General features: G+C 47.4%; 1 protein-coding gene and 2 long non-coding RNA genes across 4 annotated transcripts in view; all 3 read left to right on the forward strand.

Annotated features, from left to right (window-relative positions):
* The first annotated feature begins 3,651 nt into the window (after window positions 1-3,651).
* On the forward strand, window positions 3,652-10,078 carry MYOC (myocilin). The gene is made up of 3 exons (XM_077336284.1): window positions 3,652-4,309; window positions 6,233-6,367; window positions 7,531-10,078. Exons 1-3 carry the CDS (start codon window positions 3,736-3,738, stop codon window positions 8,313-8,315), a joined length of 1,494 nt encoding a protein of 497 aa, XP_077192399.1. The 5' UTR covers window positions 3,652-3,735; the 3' UTR covers window positions 8,316-10,078.
* Window positions 10,079-13,391: 3,313 nt separating this feature from the next.
* On the forward strand, window positions 13,392-15,921 carry LOC143835243 (uncharacterized). 2 transcript variants are annotated; one of them, XR_013230047.1, is made up of 2 exons: window positions 13,392-13,701; window positions 14,886-15,921. It is a non-coding gene; the product is annotated as an uncharacterized LOC143835243 (long non-coding RNA). The 2 variants fall into 2 exon arrangements; XR_013230048.1 differs by having other exon boundaries at window positions 14,940-15,921.
* A 2,243-nt stretch (window positions 15,922-18,164) lies between these two features.
* Window positions 18,165-18,604, forward strand: part of LOC143835245 (uncharacterized) — a 29,054-nt gene continuing 28,614 nt past the window's right edge. Inside the window, exon 1 of the long non-coding RNA XR_013230049.1 lies at window positions 18,165-18,248. This is a non-coding gene — a long non-coding RNA (uncharacterized LOC143835245). The remainder of the gene's footprint in view (window positions 18,249-18,604) is intronic.

An 18,604-nucleotide genomic window follows, 5' to 3' on the forward strand; every position in this document is an offset into this window, starting at 1 on the left:
AACCTTTATTAAACTACCACCCTGCCTCTTCTTCCAGCCTGCCACTTAGTCTTGCTTTCATTTCTCAGACAAGTTTGTTCTCTCAATCTGTCTTCTCGTTTTCAAACACATTCCATCCTGCAGAAGTGGCTCTCAGCAGAATCCCTTGAAAACTTTACTCAGTCAGTTTAGACTTCCTTGTGCAGATCCTGTCTTACCGTTTTCTGCTTTGGATGCCATCAGCTGTCCAGAGAACCAACTTGGTATGGTGGCCTCTAGTCTGGAGAACCTGGTTTGATTCTCCATTTCTCCACATGCAGCCACCTGGGTGGCCTTGGGCCAGTCACAGTTCTCGGAGGTCTCTCAGCTCCACGTACCTCACAGAGTGTCTGTTGTGGGGAGAGAAAGAGAAGAAGATTGTAAGCCGCTTTGAGACTCCTGGTAGTGAAAAGCAAAGTTTAAAAAACAGCTCTTCTAAGGCACTTTAAGACTCGTACGGGTATGGAAAAATGGGTTACAAAGAACAATATCTTCATACTGCCTTTGATTGCTTTCCACACAGCTCTCCTCTTGTAATTCTCTGGTTTCTCTAACTCCTCCCGGGTTTCCTGGTCTCTTGCTCCTTGTGGGCCTTGATCCTGAACATTCTCCTTCAGCTGCTAGATGACCTCTTTCATCTTGGCCCTTGCTCCTCATGGCTACCCATACGCTGGCAAGAGTGGCAACTCCAAGTTTCATTCGCCTGGGTCTGCTGTGGCAATCTCAGAAGCAAAGACAGATGGTCTACAGCAGGGGTCGTCAACCTGTGGTCCTCCAGATGAGCCCCTGCCAGCAAACACTGGCTCGTGGGAATTGCAGTCCGTGAACATCTGGAGGACCATAGGTTGACTACCCCTGGTCTACAGCGATTAGGGTTGCCAGGTCCTTTCTGGCCAGAAGCAGGCTGGGAAACTCCTGGAGGTTTGGGGATGGAGCCTGGAGGGTGGGGCAGAGACCCCTGTGGGGAGTAATGCCCTAGAGTCCACACCCAAAGCATCATTTTCTTCAAGGGAACTGGTCTCTCTAATCTATGGATGAGCTGTAATTCCAGGGGATCCCCAGGCCCCGTCTGGAGGCTGGCATCCCTAGCAGCCACCCATGTTAGTGTCTGAATGGTATGACTTCAGATGGGTGTGTGTGTGAATATCTGAAGCTCCTATGGGACTTGGTCTTAACCACTAGGCTGCTCCTGTTCTGTGTGCCCTTCTGAATGGGTAAGGAGCCTTTAAGATTAGCTAATTTAGCTATTTCAGCATCTCTGGATGAGCTTTGCAATGTGAGGGAGATGCACAGCATATCGGAGTGGCACAGAAGCAACTATGTCTGAATGAAAGGCTGCAGGCCCTGTGGCACATTAATATTAATGTGCAAGCCTTTAACACACATGCGTACTACAGGCAAGGTTGCCCACTTCTCACCGCTGCAGAATGGTGATTTGAATAACACATGGGCATTTTTACAGTTGAATTCTGAAAGAGAGCAAGTGCTAATAATTCTCTTAAGGGCCTCTTAGGGAGTCCCTCAGCTGGAAGCAATAACTGTGATTGGAATGGTCTCGTTCTTTTCTTTTGTCAGAGACAGATAATCCATAGGAAACAACAGCTGATACAACCAAAGAGAGCCTGGAATAGATTCAAACACTGACAGTTCACAAGAACGCACAGAGCAAGTCGTGGACGGGTGTGGACGTGGATACCCTCAGCTCCATTGTTCCTGGCAACCATGTCCTTGGAAACTTCACTTGTAACTGGGGAGGGGGGGAGCTTGGTGGTCTGTCCATAAATCAGCAATGAGCACTTGGCTTTCCTATGGATCGCTCTCTGAAAACTCCTATTCAAAGTGTCGTGCAGGTCTACGACTTATAGAGAGAAGATGTTTAGTATCTGTTTGGTTAAGGCCAGCTTTCATGAAGCCCTGGGGTTTTTGTGATGGCCCTAGAAGGGTTTCCTGAATGAGTGGGAGTTCATTATATATATATGTGTGTTTGTGTGTATACATACATACATACATACATACATACATACATACATACATGTTACACATTTATCGGGTGACATGACCATATATGGTCATCTTGATCCACCCACCCCTCTCCAAATGACCAATTATGGGCCTGGAGGGATAGAAAGGGGAGTGGCCCAAGGTGGGCATGTATTTCTCAGTTTAGGTGAGATTGTCAATGAGATTCTATACAGAGTTACTCCAAAGAATCATAGAGTTGGAAGGGACCTCCTGGGTCATCTAGTCCAGCCCCCTGCACTATGCAGGACACAACCCTATCCACCCCCTTAATCCTTCACAGAATCAGCTTCTCCGTCAGATGGCTATCCAGCCTCTGTTTAAAAATGTCCAAAGATGGAGAACCCACCACCTCCCGAGGAATCCTGTTCCACTGAGAGACCACTCTGTCAGGAACTTCTTCCTGAGGTTTAGATGGAATTTCTTTTGAATTAATTTCATCCCATTGTTTCTGGTCCGTCCCTCCAGTATAAACCCATTTAAATTTAGAAATGGACTATAAGGCACCTTTGCACTCTCTCCTTGACACAAGCATTTGGCTGCTGCTAGAAATGAGATTTCAGGTGTCTCTGAAGCTCCAATGTTAGCCAGCATCTTAAAAATAAAAGGCCGTTAGAATTTCCCCATCTATTTATTGACTCAATCTCCTTTAGATTACAGGATAGTTCATTTTAATTTGAGATAACATCCGTGTGGATTTTTTTTTATAGGCCATTAAAAAATCCCTGCAGTTGCTGTCCTGAAGTAAAGGGCTGACATCCTAATCCTAATAAAATATGTTTTGGAATACTTTTAGCAGTTACACGTCCAGAAGGAAGAATTGCAAATACACCTTGAATTTCGAGGCAAAGCAACTGCAAGAAAGCAGTGGGACGGACCTGCTCAGTTCTTCCCTACCCTCAAATATGTTAGAATATGCAATATTTGCAGTATGCATAACTGAGCAGAATATAAAGGGTGTCCTGCAGGGGGCACCAGAGGAGATGTATATTTAGCATAGATGGCACAGGAACTTTGTGATAATTTTCAAATTTTCTCTTCCAGTGCCCATCAGGAGACTTCCTGCTTTTTGAGGATATTTCTTCCCTGCTTGCCTTCTGAGCAGTTGTTGAACAGCAGAAAAATATTGAGCAGACAACAGTTAGAACAGTTAGTTTGGTCTCTCTCTGTTTCCTTTCATAAATAAAACCATTTTATTCAATCTGGTTCTTTGCTCTCTTTCCATATTCCAACTCTGCGAACAAAATGTACAGTGCATTCCTAGGCAGAACTGCTTGTTTCTATGCAGAGTGCAGACTACAGCAGAGTGTTTGGGGGCCTGCACTGAATCGTCTAGCATACACACAAATCCATCAAGCTGGGCACTCCACAGACAACACAAATTAATAAACCTGTCTCTATGCACTTCGTATGAGTAGAGAGTGAAGATTTCAAGAGTGGACCAGGACACTGTAGAATACAAGACAATCCTTTTTCCAAAAAGCTCAGGAAGATCCCTGTTATTCTGTGCTGCTGTTGCTGACACAGCGACCCTCTCCTGCACCTCCCTCAACTCCCCAAGCTATATAAAAAGACGGTCTCTGGGAGCTCGGTTTCACAGAGAGCTGTGGGGAATGCTACTTGCCCAGCGTGCTTCCAGGGGCAGCCTCTGCTAATAAGGGAAAGGCTGTGTGAGCTTTAAAGCGTAGCACTGAAGCCATGGAGGTACTGCCGATTTGCCTGCTCTCTGTCTGGGTGGTGTGGGGAGCACTAGGGAGCACTGTCCATCTCCACAAGACCAATGACCAGGAAGGCCGGTGCATCTATTCTTTCACAGTCCCCAGCGTGAATGAAGCCAGCTGTCCTAGCCAGGGTGAAACAGCAAACGCTCTCCAGGCGCTCCAGCAGGAGAGTCATGCCCAGCGAGTGGAACTGGAGTCCGCTAGAGCAAGGCTCAACCTTCTGGAAAACCTGGTGGACCAGCTGCACGGAAGCCAGGCGGCGAGGGGTCCCTCTCTTTCTGTGATGGGACTGCTTCGAAGAGAGGTGGATAGCCTGAAGAGGGAACAAGCCCAGAGGGACTCCCAAGTCAGCAAGCTGGAGGCCACGATCGGCAACCTCCTCCAAGACAAATCTGGCTTAGAAGAGTCTAAAAGGCAGCTGAAGGAGGAGAAGGAGGAGCTGGTCAGGAGGCTAGAGAGCAGCATCCAGGAGGTGGCTCAGCTAAGAGCAAGCTGGGGTCCTCAGGCCGGAGAGGCACCCAGCAGAGATTCCCTGCAAGGTTCTCCAGAAGGTAGGCTGTGTGATCCCACGTCATCCAGACTAGGCTGCAGCAAGGTGTTCTGCCCTTTCTTGGAAAGCAAGAAGGGCTGTATAGTGGTGCTTTCTATAACTCGAGGCAAAAGATGGTGAGATTAGGTAAACAGCAATGCTCTAAAAGGCTCTAAAAATGATGGATGGATGGAAGGAAGGAAGGAAGGAAGGAAGGAAGGAAGGAAGGAAGGAAGGAAGGAAGGAAGGAAGGAAGGAAGGAAGGAAGGAAGGAAGGAAGGAAGGAAGGAAGGAGAGTGGATTTCTAATCTGGCTAGCCAGGTTCAATTCTGCGCTCCCCCACATGCAGCCAGCTGGGTGACCTTGGGCTTGCCACAGTACTGATAAAGATATTCTGACCGAGCAGGGCTCTCTCAGTCTTCCCTCCCTCACAGGGTGTCTTTTGTGGGGAGAGGAAAGGGAAGGCGACTGTAAGCCGCTTGGAGACTCCTTTGGGTAGAGAAAAGTGGTATATAAGAACCAACTCTACTTCTTCTCCCCTGATGATTTATTCCTTTTCCAGTTGTTTTCCCTCGCCCCTGAAAAGGCTTTTTGAGATGGGACAGCCCAAAGTGGGTAGCCTGAACAAGTTCCCTTCTCCGGCATTACAAATTGATTGTTGTACTTTCAATTCTTTCTTAATCATACTTCTGGGCTGGTTCCGGAAGAAATCCGTTGTCTCAGTGAGCAGATGACAATACCAGCTGTACAAAAATGGAGCAGGTGACAGAGAACTCTTGGCTGCTGTCCCAGGCACCATCCCTTTCTTCTCCCCTCCTCTCCCCCTTGCTGCCGTGAATCCACTCAGCCTGCCAGAAACGATAAATGTCCCTGAAGATTCCTCTCATGAATGGAGCAGAGGCAGCCCAGAAGGAGCGCAAGCTCAGGCTGTGCTGTCTGCTAACCGTCCCAAACAGGACCTCCCCTGGACTCTTCTTTTTCCCAAAGACCAGCTCTATGCAGCAGCATCCCTTGGCCTCCAGAAAGCACGCCATGGCCTTTGAGAAGGAATGTGAAGAGGGCAAGATGCTTCGCAGAGGGTCTTCCAAAGTTTGCTTCACGCAGACCCACTGGCTCCAGGAAGGCCTTTTTCAAAAGCTTTCATTTCCTCAGCCCAGCACCAGACAGCAGAAATAGGGGGTGATGGAATCCCACTGCTGGGATCTCGTGTCCTCCCAGGGAATATTTTTGGAGTGGGATGCCTGAGAGCGGAGCGAGTGTGTCCTGGCTTTAGGACACACCAGTTGCAAAGTCAGGAAATAACTGAGCATCCCTTTCCCATCAATGCTGGAGTTTTGAGGACAAATTGCTTCAAGGTCCTGATAGACTGTCAGGTGGAATCCCATTTTAAGTTTTAAGGAAATGAGGTGGTTGCCTAGGAGAAGGGGGAAAAAACCGATTTGGCAGAGTTTTGGGCTTTGGGGCAAGGATCCAGAAAACAATAGGCTGTTATCTTCCTTCTTGGTCTTTTCTTGTCTCTTCGTTGGAGCCAAATTGAATATTTTATGTCCAGATTTCCAGATGTGCATTAAAAACAGCTGTGGACAAGGCTTATAGCACTGAGAAGGGGGTGTTGGCCTCTTCTGAGCTTCTTTAAGCTGGGGAAGGGGAGTGAAGGCTACTGATATTGTGGAGATAATAAGGTTTGCCTACTTGGCAGGACTGTTTTAAGGATTACTGGGATAATGCTTGCAAAGTGCTTGGAACACCCTAATAATTCCCACAATTATCATTTCACTGTATCTGAGGAAGCGTGCTTGCACACACAAGCTTCTATCTCGAATAAAACTGTTTGAGTCTTAAAGGTGCCACTGGGGTCAAAACTATTTTCACAATGGTTATTTTTCCTGTCTTTGATCCCATACTCATGAGTTCCTTTCTCCTCCCCACCCCTCTCTTGTTACAGTGTCTAAATGGGATGTGGAGAATCTGGACTACCAAGAGATGAAGTCAGAACTAACAGAGGTTCCTGCATCTCACCTGTCCCCAGAAGACCCTCCGCCTTCACCCAGCCTTCCTGGCACAGGGGCTGCAGATACAGGTAGAAAGCTCATGTCGCTTCCTGTGGTTTTCTCTTCTGGCTGTGTTTCACCTTGTGCCAGTCAAATCTGTCCTTCTAGTCCCCCCACGTATCTTTCCACACTTGAGAAGGCACAAATGGGGTGGGGTGGGGGGAGCCAACCAGCCCTGCCGGGCTGCAACCTCTCACAGAATTTTTAAGTTGGAACTTCCATTGAGCTGGGGTTGGAATTTTGGTGTGTGTGTGTGGGTCCACTGTTATAGGATTTTTGCCACCTTTTATTGTAAATTATTGTCTTTTCTTGCATCTTGTGGTTTTACTGTCTGTCAATCACCGCGAGCCAGTTAGCCTGAGAGCGACGGTTAATAAATTGAATAAATAAATAAATTAAATTAATTAACTCATTTTAGATTTTTTAAAGGCAGCAGAAGCTCCTGGTCAGACCAGAAGGCATAACCTCTAGCTGCGCTTTCATGAGTGTTTTCAGCACTGCTTATCCTGGTACCTGGATCCCCCCCCCCCCCAGCAAGCTTCCTCCCCATTTTAATTCATGCTTCTCAGGAGCCAGGAAAGAAGGAAGCGCTCTGTTGACTCTACCCACTTGCCCTTTCACAAGTGCCAAACGATCCTGAGAAACTTCCAAAGGGCAGCAGGAAGTCTCCAACTAGGGTTGTGTTTGGCTGCATCCGAATCTGGAATGGCCGATTCGGACACCGCCGCGCACAACCCTATACTCCAACTGAACCAATCAGCACACAGAGGGAGACTATTCGAAGAACACCAGGAAGCTTTTCACTACCTGCGGGAATCTCAGTCCCCATCGCCTTCCCTTCCTCTCCCCACTACAGTCACCCCATGAGGTATGTGAGGCTGAGAGCTCTGAGAGAATCATGACTGGCCCAAGGTCACCCATGCTCCCTGCATGTGGAGGAGTGGGGAATCAAGCCCAGCTCTCCAGTTTAGAAGCTCTTAACCGGTCTATGACAATGGAAGTTCCTTATCTAAGCATGCCATCTAAGCTCCAGTGTTTTCCTTATCAAAGCACCTCCTCCAGTGCCCCCTGTAGGACATTCTTCATAGGCTATTGAGACCTGCACACCTAACTCTTGCATAATCCAACCAACACAGGGGGAATAGCTCTTACAACTGGACGGAGTAATTGCCTTGTTTATTCCCTGAAACAGAATGTGGAACGCTGGTGTGGATCGGTGAACCCGTGACCCTCCGGAAGGCAGAGTCCATCGCCGGAAAGTATGGCGTGTGGATGAAGGATCCAGAGCCCGTGACTCCGTACACGCATGAAACAACATGGAGAGTGGACACCGTTGGCACAGATATCCGCCAAGTCTTTGAGTACGAGAATACAGACCAATTTACAAAGGGCTACCCTTCCAAAGTTCATGTGTTACCTCGATCCATGGAAAGCACCGGAGCTGTTGTTTATCGGGGTTGTCTCTATTTCCAGCGGCGCAAGTCCCGAATACTGGCTAAGTACAACCTGAAGACGGAAGTCATCGAGGTTCAAAAGGAGCTGCTCCTTGCTGGCTACCACGGACAGTTCCCCTACTCGTGGGGTGGATACACAGACATCGACTTGGCCATTGATGAGAGAGGGCTGTGGGCAGCTTACAGCACGCCGGAGGCCAGGGGGGCTATTGTGCTTTCTAAATTGGAACCCGAGACCCTTGAGATTGAACAGACCTGGGAGACCAACATACGCAAGCAGTCGGTGGCCAACTCCTTCATGATTTGCGGCTCCCTGTACACCATCAGCAGCTACTCGGCGCCCGAGGCCAGTGTGAATTTTGTGTACCACACCAGCACTGGCACCAGTTCACCGCTGAACATCCGCTTTGAGAACCGCTACAGATACAGCAGCATGGTGGACTACAACGCAGCAGAGAGGAAGCTCTTAGCTTGGGACAACTTCAACATGGTAGCCTATGATGTCAAACTTTCCAAGATGTGAAGATCTTGGAGAGGCTTGGTGAGATGAGATGATGAGATCAGCAAGGCTGCCAACAATCCATATTACCACTAGGTAATATGGTGTCAGCCACCAGGAAACTGTCTTTTGCAAATCATGCACAAGACTTGTGCAAAAGCAGCATGGTAGCACTAGGGCTTGTGTAGGAGACCTTCCATAAGACACGTCTCTGAAGCTCTCACTTCATGGCTTTTTTTCTTTTGACATCCAATGGTACCTGCTGCAACATGGCTAGGGTTGTGTTTGCACATCAGTGTCTTTGCTAGCTAGGCGTTTTAGGAATGAAGCACAAAGCAATGCATCTACCCCTTTGGTAGAGCTTTCACTTTCTCCTCTATGATCTTCTGCTGGGCTCAGACTTTAAATCCTTTGTTCCCAGGATTCCAAGCAGGAATGGTCCATTAGTGACTAGCCTGGGGGTATTAAAGAGGAAAGCAAGAGTAATGTTCCAGATAAATTTTGTTTATCTGCATTTTAATTATATGAAAGCTCACCGCAAGCAACATTCTCTGTTCCATTCACTGAAAAATGTTGCATTTGATCTATATTAAAGTGCACAAGAATCATCACAGATCCAAAATGCATGCTGCAAATGGCAGCCATGACTGAAACAGCTCCTTGGGTCCTTCTGCATTGCAAAGGGCCTTGGCAGAGGGTCAGTTTCCTAAGGGGAGAGGGTGGGAATGTGGGTGTTAGCTTATTTCCCCTTTCCAGTGTCTGGACCTCTGTTTGCAAGTTAGAGACCCAAACACTGATGGTGGGAAGTGCAGACGGAAGGAAGTGACAGGGATAGAGGGAAGCTACAACCAAACCTAGGCACATTGTAAGTGGGTGAGCAGAAGGGATTGTGCCAGTGCTTGGCTCTTGTGGCGCTTTCTTGCATGCCCAGGGGAATGCTGATCGCCACTTTGGGATCAGAAGGTGAATTTCCTCCAGACTGGCTATGGATTCTGGGATTTTTGGGGGGGGGCATCATCTGGGCATGGAATTGGGGTCCCTGTGAGTGGACAAGTAGTTGTGAATTTTCTGCATTCTGCAGGGGGTTGGACTAGATGACCCTGGAGGTACCTTCTAACTCTACAATTCTATGATTCTCGGCATCAGAATTATGAAGAACTGAAGGGAGCTTTGCAAAAAGAAAGGGGGGGGAATTGCACCTTAGTTACATGCGATTCCGCTGTCCATTATAATCTCCCCCACCAGTTTCAGCTCCATACTTAACACACTAATTGCTTCCCTAGTGTGTATTCTATACTAACCCCCCTCACACACACAATCGAGGTTCTGTGCCAAGAAAAAAATTAGTTGTTTCAAATAAGCCAGTGTGCATCGTTTCTTTGATATACTCCTGAGATTATTTTTCTCTTCTGCCAGGGGATTCTCAGGTCCCAAGGGGAGGCTGGCATCCCCAAGTTAAATTTAGGATTTTTGTAGGTATTGCTCACATACCTTCCAGTGTCATTCTACAACCACAAGAACTAGAATGTTACTTTCAAGATCAGAAGCAGCAGAACAAAGTCAGTGTCCGGTGGCACCTTTAAGACCAACCAAGTTTTACTCAAGGTGTAAACTTTCACGTATCTGGCAAGTATGTTCATCATGCTGTGCACTAATCCATGACCCAATTTGCCAGTGTAGCAAACAAAACAAAGTATGAAGAAAGATCATTTTAGGACAGACTTGGGAAAACCAGGAGTTAACCTATTTATCGTATGCTGCCTTCATAAGAGTCAGAAACATGTAGAGCAGGGGTAGTCAAACTGCGGCCCTCCAGATGTCCATGGACTACAATTCCCAGAAGCCCCTGCCAGCGAATGCTGGCAGGGGCTCCTGGGAATTGTAGTCCATGGACATCTGGAGGGCTGCAGTTTGACTACCCCTGATGTAGAGACAGAGAATCAGATTAGGAATGGATTTTCATGTCCTTGAAGCCCTCAATGGTGATATATTTATAAAAGCGCTTGGCTGTTTCTTGCAAGGTGGTGTCCTGTTGCCTGAACTGGATTAGTGTGGTCCAGCTTGGGACAAACACATATCCAGACTGCAGAGTCCATTTCTAAGACTGCAATAAACTCCTCCATTTGTGAACGAGAGGAAACTTTGGGCAGATGCTGCTTCCGTATTGCTAAGGACCTTCCTGGAATCTAGAAACGTGGTTTTGCTCAGTCAAAAATGAAACAGAAAGGGAACAGTGTTGATCGGTGATATAATCACCATTTTTAATATAGCTTTTAGATGTGAGTGTCCTGCATAGTACAGGGGGTTGGACTAGATGGCCCATGAGGTCCCTTCCAACTCTATGATTCTGTGATTCTATGGTTTAAGCTCCTTATCGATATATGAAAATTCCACATAGCCTCAGGATTGCCATCTCAATTATAGATATGTTTCACAGGCACATGAAAGGAGATATCAGAGGATATGAACATGAAGCAAATATAGTTTACCGAGAAAAATTAAATATCAGTATTCCTGGTTAACATTCCACTCTGGTTGCACTTTTTTGGAAAGAGAGACAGAAGCGTGACTTTACCATTTTATTTATTGAGGACATTGGCACCCGCACACTAATAAACACAGGAAAGGATCCCAAGAAGGATTTCTGAGGACCAAAGAGGTGTGTATGCAATTTTCACTGATTTCATCGAATTCACTGCCCTCAGGCTCCCCCTTCCACATTCTTGGAGACCTGCTTTCTGATAGGAGCAGCATTTCAGGGGATATTTGGGGATGCAGTGAGAGGCAGGAGGCAGGGAAGTATAACTGCATGGACAAAAGTTCCATCTTCAGAAATCTTTAGTAGATCCAGTTTGGTGGACTTCTAATCTGGCGTGCCAGGTTTGATTCTGCACTCCCCCACATGCAGCCAGCTGGGTGACCTTGGGCTCGCCACAGCACTGATAAGGCTGTTCTGACCGGGCAGTAATATCAGGGCTCTCTCAGCCTCACCCACCTCCCAGGGTGTCTGTTGTGGGGAGAGGAAAGGGAAGGCAATTGTAAGCCGCCTTGAGACTCCCTAGGGTAGAGAAGCAACTCTTTCTTCTTCTTCTTCTTCTTCTTCTTCTTCTTCTTCTTCTTCTTCTTCTTCTTCTTCTTCTTCTTCTTCTTCTTCTTCTACTACTACTACTACTACTACTACTACTACTACTACTACTACTACTACTACTACTACTACTACTACTACTACTTTGTCACCAGGGTGGGTTTGGGGTTGAGACAGCACAGATACTGAACTTAAAAACAAACAAACAAACACAGCTCATGAGGGGCTTTTTCAGAGAACACGGATCCAAGGAAGCATTGTTATGTGCCCCCCCTCCTTCCCACATTTAACAGAACAATTACGAAGAACAAGGTGTCTGTTGTGGGGAGAGGAAGGCAACAAGATTGTAAGCTGCTTTGGGGAGTGAAAAGCAGGGTATAAAAACCAACCCTTCTTCTAAGGGTCCAAGGCTGATGGTTCCCGGTCGCAGGAAGAGCCCCAGTTGAACATGGAATCACAGCGCCCCCCAGAGGACCTGAGGAGGAGGAGCAGACAGACAGAATCTCCCAGCCAGCTTGGGTGATCCCGTCTTCTCACTGTTGTGTTCCTTTTCACTGGAGCCATTGGGATTCATTAAGTGGGTTTTGCAGCAATTTTTTTACAAAACCCCTAATCTATTATACATTTACTTTAAATTGTAGCAAAGGTGGGTAGAGTGGGTGGAGTAGGGTCAATATTCCTTTACCAATTTAATAACAGGAAGAAATTAAAGAGGTGTCGCTTCTCCAACTACTTCCAGGTTTGGAAAGGCTGCCCCTGGCAAATTGCTGTCCTGCTATTTATTTGTTCAAGATACAGACCCTCTGAGGGGGAAAGGCAAGGACTCCATTAAAAGCTCAGGGTCCCAGAACAGACTCTAGATTATGCTGGGCTCAAGATAGGGTTGCCAACTCTGAGCTGAGAAATTCCTGGAGTTTTGGGGGTGGAGAAGGGCAAGGTTTGGGGAGGGGAGAGAGCTCAATAGGGCTCACAGAGTCCACCCCACCCCACACACATTTCTGTCATTTGGAGCAGGGGTAGTCAGCCTGTGGTCCTCCAGATGTCCATGGACTACAATTCCCATGAGCCCCTGCCAGCATTTGCTGGCAGGGGCGCATGGGAATTGTAGTCCATGGACACCTGGAGGACCACAGGTTGACTACCCCTGATCTAGAGATCAGTTATAATTCCGGGAAAAGTTTCACAGGAGCTTGGCAACCCTAGCTTGAGAGGGTTTGCCAGCTGCTTCTTTGCCTCTCCGTGAGTTAGTAGGAACAGCCAACCTCTATCCTTTCGAGAGACATGCGAAGCCTAGATCTCATATCTCTAGCAGGACAAGCCTGACCGGAGCATTAGCACCTGTTCTTCTTCTGAATTAATTAATTCAGCATCTCTTGAGGAAAAACTGGGGTCTTCAGACACAGGTGTGACATCATCAAAGACCAAGCCAATCATTGTGAAGCACTGTTGACAAAAGTCTCCCTTAATGCATCAAGATGGGTAACCTGCTCTCACTCTCCATCCCAGCCTTTTTCAACCTTTTGATCACAGAGGTACAGCTGAAATATTTTCCAGACTTTGAGGTACCAGGAAATGATGTCAGTTGGCCACACCTCCCTGCCACACCCCCTGGAAGTGAGAGGAGCCTTGGGCAACAAATGTTTTAATGGCCAGGGCCCCTCCCCTTCCCACCCCTTCCAGGCCCATCATTGGCTATTTTTGGAGGAGGCAGGTCAACCTGCCCAAATAAGGGTATAATTTTTTTAACATTAAAACCCTTTTTCTTTCACAGTATGGGGGAGCTCTCCCCTGTTGCCATTTTGAAAACTCCCCCCATGCCAGAGAACCATTGAAGGGCCTTCGTGGTACCATAACTGGGAAACCCTGCTCTATACATACACAGACACTCTCTGGCTTCCACCAACACCATCCCCAAATATCCCCCTGAGTATTTCAGCCTAACACCTGTCCACCCGAAGGGATTGATTAACCTGGCAACTCCTATGTGAACCCTGGGGGGGGGGGGGGTCTTGGGACACAAGTGTGACATCATCAGCGGCCTAGCCAATCATCATGAAGCCCCGATGGCAAAATCCTACCTAATAGACCAAGGTGGGTATCCATCCCGCTGCCTCCTGCTGGGCAGCATCTCTGCTGAAGTTAATGGCACTGAAGAAAAACACTACAGGGATGTAACAAAAGAGATCTAGGGGGCATCTAGGATTCAACAAAGGCCCCAGAATCTTCTCGATCTTGTGGAACAAAACCCTCAAGTCACAGCCTGGAATGCCAAGAAGCAGCTGAGAAAGTCAAGCATTTCATCTGGGGCACAGTATTGACCCCATGGTAAGTTATTTCCTAATAAGCTTGTTATTGGTGCTCTTTTGTCTCTGGGACCGCCTTTTCCACTATGCCCCCCAAAGATCTTTAAGATAATTGGACTAAAATCTGCTGAGAATCCCTGGCACAAAGGAGGTGAAATTGGCTTTGACCAGGGCTTTTTTGGCCTTGGCCCTGGTCTGGTGGAACATTCTGCCAAAAGAGAACAGGGCCCTGCAGTTCCACGGGGCCTGCAAGACAGAGCTATTCCACCAGGCCTGTGGTCAAGGCCCCGATGAACCATCAAGAAATGCTGGCTTCCCTGCTCAAACAGAGGAAAGATCTGCCTGTGGACCCCCCCCCCCACGCCTAAACTAGTTGAGTGCTCCTGAAATATAAAATGTTTTAACTGGTTATATTGATTATGTATATTCTGAATATGAGCCTCTTGTGGCGCAGAGTGGTAAGGCAGCAGAAATGCTGTCTGAAGCTGTCTGTCCATGAGGCTGGGAGTTTAATCCCAGCAGCTGGCTCAAGGTTGACTCAGCCTTCCATCCTTCCGAGGTCGGTAAAATGAGTACCCAGCTTGCTGGGGGGTAAATGGTAACGACTGGGGAAGGCACTGGCAAACCACCCCGTATTGAGTCTGCCATGAAAACGCTGGAGGGCATCACCCCAAGGGTCAGACATGACCTGGTGCTTGCACAGGAGATACCTTTACCTTATATTTTGAATTATTGCCTATTTTATATTGCCCTGAGCTTCCAGAACAGGTGGGCAACAAAAATAAAGTTTCATTTATGTTTAATATAAGTTTTAAATCAAACTGCGAATTTTTAGAGGAAATATATACGTGCAACATCTGTTCGTCCCCCAAACACCCCCTCCATGACCTGATCCGTGCTGACCTCTCATGGGTTCATGTTAGTTGAGAATTGTTGTCACACTGTGTGAATCTGTTATAGTACTTTGTTATAATTTGTTATGTTCAACTTTGGAACCACTGTTATATTACTGTCAATAGATTTCTATGTCTATTCATGACGTTTTATGTAAACAACCCTGAGCCTTATGGGAAGGCAGTATAGAAATTAAATAAATGAAATGGCTTCCTCTCCAAGAAAAAAAATTAACTCGCATGATTTTAGTATGTCAAAATTGATCCAAACACACCATTAGCAAAACCTAACTTTTGTCCTTGGGCATAACAGGTAGCGTGAACTCCTTCCAGTTGAATGACATCCATTTTTCCCCCCACTGGTCAGGCATCGATGGAGAAAGATGTGCCTTTCAGAAGCACTGAGGAATGGATGTGAGATGCTTGTGCACGCCTCCTCTAAGACCTTTCTCAAACACCTCTTCTGCTTTCCGCAGCGGGATCAGCGACTTAGCCTCTCCTGAACCTTCTGTTCTTTGCCAGCGGTGCAGATGCTCTTGTCATGCTCCGGAATGTCGTCAAGGACCATCGAATCATTGGAACCAGAACCGCACGTGGCCTGCTTCAGAATACCGGGCCCGTCCTGCCACAAACCAGAGCCCATGCCTCCACCATTGGTGCACCCAGTCTTGTGTCCCTAACAGCCCCCATGCCGTCTGCTCTGACAGATGTGCCCACGTCCGCCCGTGGCAGCCCACCGTTCACGTAGATCGGAGTGGCATGCCACCAGTTGCAGCCAGTTGGGCTGTCTTCTCCAAGGAACCTAAGCAAGAAGAAATTGATCTGGCTGAACGCCAGCCTACTCTAGGAAACTGTGCTGTTTACTCTCTAGGTACAAGAGGCCTGGATTCCACAAGGCAACATGGGTGCTGCACCCCTTGTTTGCCAATGCACTATGCTGTTTACTCCTCACCGGTTTCCGTGAGCCACTCCCCAGGGGAAGGCAGCCACAGATTCTCTAATAATGTCCCCCCAGTTCTTCTTGCTGTGCATTCTAAGGAACACGACTGCCCACCGTATGTGGAAGAGCTAGCTCAAATTGACCGGAGTCCCACACCTTCTGTCCCAGCCAGTTGCTGGGCCTTCTCAGGAGACTAGAGTTTGTGGTCTGAAAAGAGGGATGGGTTCACAAATAGGTGTCAGATCTCTTGTTTGGTTCCGTCTTTTCATCCTTCCTTCCCGTCTTATGTGACCTTGGAGGAGTTCTACATCACGTTCCTCACAGAAACATTCCTGGATGGGTGGGTGGAGAATTTCTGCAACGGAACCCTATCACTTCTTGCAATAAAGACGAGGGGCTGGCAAAACTATGCTCTAGTGGTGTTCCTTGATCCTAGCTAGTGCCCTCCTGTATCCCAAAATAAAAAACCACATTATACCTTTTAAGACAAATCAAAATTAACAAAACACCGCGTGAAAACATCCAGATGTCCCAGAATTCTTCAACAGGCTATTTGTTTTAAAAGGGGAGGAGGACTCTTCCCAGGTCATGCCTTCTTTGATCAGCATCCTATGGGCAATTCATTGCTGGGGTCAGGCGCTGTTCAATGTTCCACCCCACAAAATGAATCAGTATGAATGTTAGAACTAGGTTTGGCCTTTTGAAGGGCCTGCGTGTACAATTTGCCAGGAGAACAACATTTGATTGACTATTTGGTTGTCTTCAAGGTGGTGGGCTTCCATTTTTGTTGGCGTCTTATTCCCATCATGTCATGAGTACAACCTGAGAGCAGCCGCACCCTGTGCCCACTGAAATCATCGAAGCATCCCATCCAGGAGGCCGAGAAAGACACATTGTGCTCATGGGCTGAATTATTCATCTCTCCTCGCCCTCTCTTGTTACTTAAGACCCAGCCAGGTGAAAGTTATTGTGTAATTATTTTGGTCTGTCTTAATAGACGTTACTATGGAGTTTTTGCTTCTGAATTTTACCACCTACCTGTTTACCCCAGTTCTACCCTGAGGAACTGTAGGTGAACCCAGGTGTTTTCTTTTAAGGATATGCCAACACTACTTTTGTTTACTATATTAAACAGCATTTTGGTTTGAAGGGTTGCAATCTCCCCTTGTAGCAGGGGAAAGAGCTCTATGAGTGAGGGTGATTCACCTCCAGGTATTGGGCTGGAATACATGAGCACTGTGAAGTCGCAGGCCTGCTATGGAGAAAGAACTTGCAAGGTAAAATTCTAGAAAAACCCGTGAGTGCCATCCCATCCCATCTTTCCCACCTAAAGTCGCATGGCATGGGATGAGCTAGCAGTTTCTCCTTAGTCCTGACCCCTTTGCCTCTGGCAGGCAAGAAGCAACTGCAGCGGCTGACTGCGGGGTAGGAGGGAGGGTTGTGTGAATGCACAGAAGACCATTTGATGAACAGTGTTTACAGGTAAGTGCAATCCTGTTTTCATCTTCATGGTTTCTGTGCATTCCCACATGGGAGATGAACAAGATGACTCACCGTAGGAGGTGGGAGTGGGCTAGGAGCAGAGGATTGACCAAAGTCCCACTGTAGCTTCCTTTGTGGTATCCACATCCTAACCCCACCCGCGGTGCCGCGAGCGCCACGGACTAAATAAAGCCATAAGGGCATAGGGGGAGGAGTTAGGGCGGGCTCTGTCCGGGATGAGGAAGGGTGCCGATTGGCCCCTTCCTTTGGACAGACCATCGACGGGGCCCTGGTGAAAAGGGAGCAACTCACACGGCTCACAGTTGCTCCCTTGCCGGCGGCCTGACGCATCGGGAGGCGCCTCTCGCCGCGTCAGGCCACTGGCCAGGGAGCCCCCCCCCAGCTGCGCTGCGCGCGGCTGCCAGGGGCTCCCTTGCCTAGCGCCCACTGTATTTTGATTACAGTGGGCTTGAATACTAGTCCAGGGAATAATGTCGCTTGAAGGGATCCAGAGCGGACGACGTAGCTGCTTTGCAGATATCCTAAATAGGAAGACCAGCTGCAAAGGTTGCAGATGTCGAGTGGGCCCATGTTGAGTGTGCTGCCAAACATGAGGGGAGGTCTGACTTTACTGCAGCATATGCAAGTTGAGTAGCGGAAACAATCCAATGGGATATTGTTTGTGAGGAAGCCTTATGCCCCTTATTGGCGTTGTGAAAGTAAATGAAAAAGTGGTTATCCTTACAAAAGGATTTGACTCTAAATAAGCGAGAATTGTCCTTCTAATATCTAACGCAGGGGTAGTCAAAACTGCGGCCCTCCAGATGTCCATGGACTACAATTCCCATGAGTCCCTGCCAGCGAATGCTGGCAGGGGCTCATGGGAATTGTAGTCCATGGACATCTGGAGGACCGCAGTTTGACTACCTCTGATCTAGTGTGTGTCATTGTCTCTGAAAGTTTGTTTGACGGGTTGGAAAAAAACAAGGGCAATAGAAATTGTGCCAAATGAACTGTTTGTATACATCCTTACTGTATGTTTTATTCTGTATTGCTGTATTTTAGGATGTTTTAAATTCTGGTTTTAACAGGTATATCACATTATCTTATGCTTGTGTCTATGACTTTAATAAAGAGTCCCTCTCACTGGAACGGCTACACTCTGCCTGAGGGGAAATGTTGAAACCACCTTGGGGAGGAAGGTCATGCTACGTCTCAGCAAAATCTTCTCTTTAAAGACCTGCATAAATGGAGGTAGAACACATAGCGCAGAAAACTTGCTGACATTATGGTTGCTAAAAAGGCTGTCTTGTAGGTTAAGAACGACAAATCCGCCATTGCTAATGGTTCTAAAGTTTCATGCAGTAGCTTTGATAATACCAGACAGACTCCATTGGGGAGCAATTGCAGATATAGGGGGGTACACATTCTTTATTCCCTTCAAAAAAACGTTTTAGACAACTGAGGCGGAAAAAAACAAGAGCATTCGCAATGTGAACATGAAAAGGGGAAATTGCCCCTGAATGAACTTTAATCAACGCATTTGATAAACCAGCATCCTTCAAAGAAATAAAGTATGTTAAAACCTGCAAAACATCACAAAGAGTTGT

Source organism: Paroedura picta, chromosome 4 (genome assembly GCF_049243985.1).
Source record: "Paroedura picta isolate Pp20150507F chromosome 4, Ppicta_v3.0, whole genome shotgun sequence".
Lineage (NCBI taxonomy): Eukaryota > Metazoa > Chordata > Lepidosauria > Squamata > Gekkonidae > Paroedura > Paroedura picta.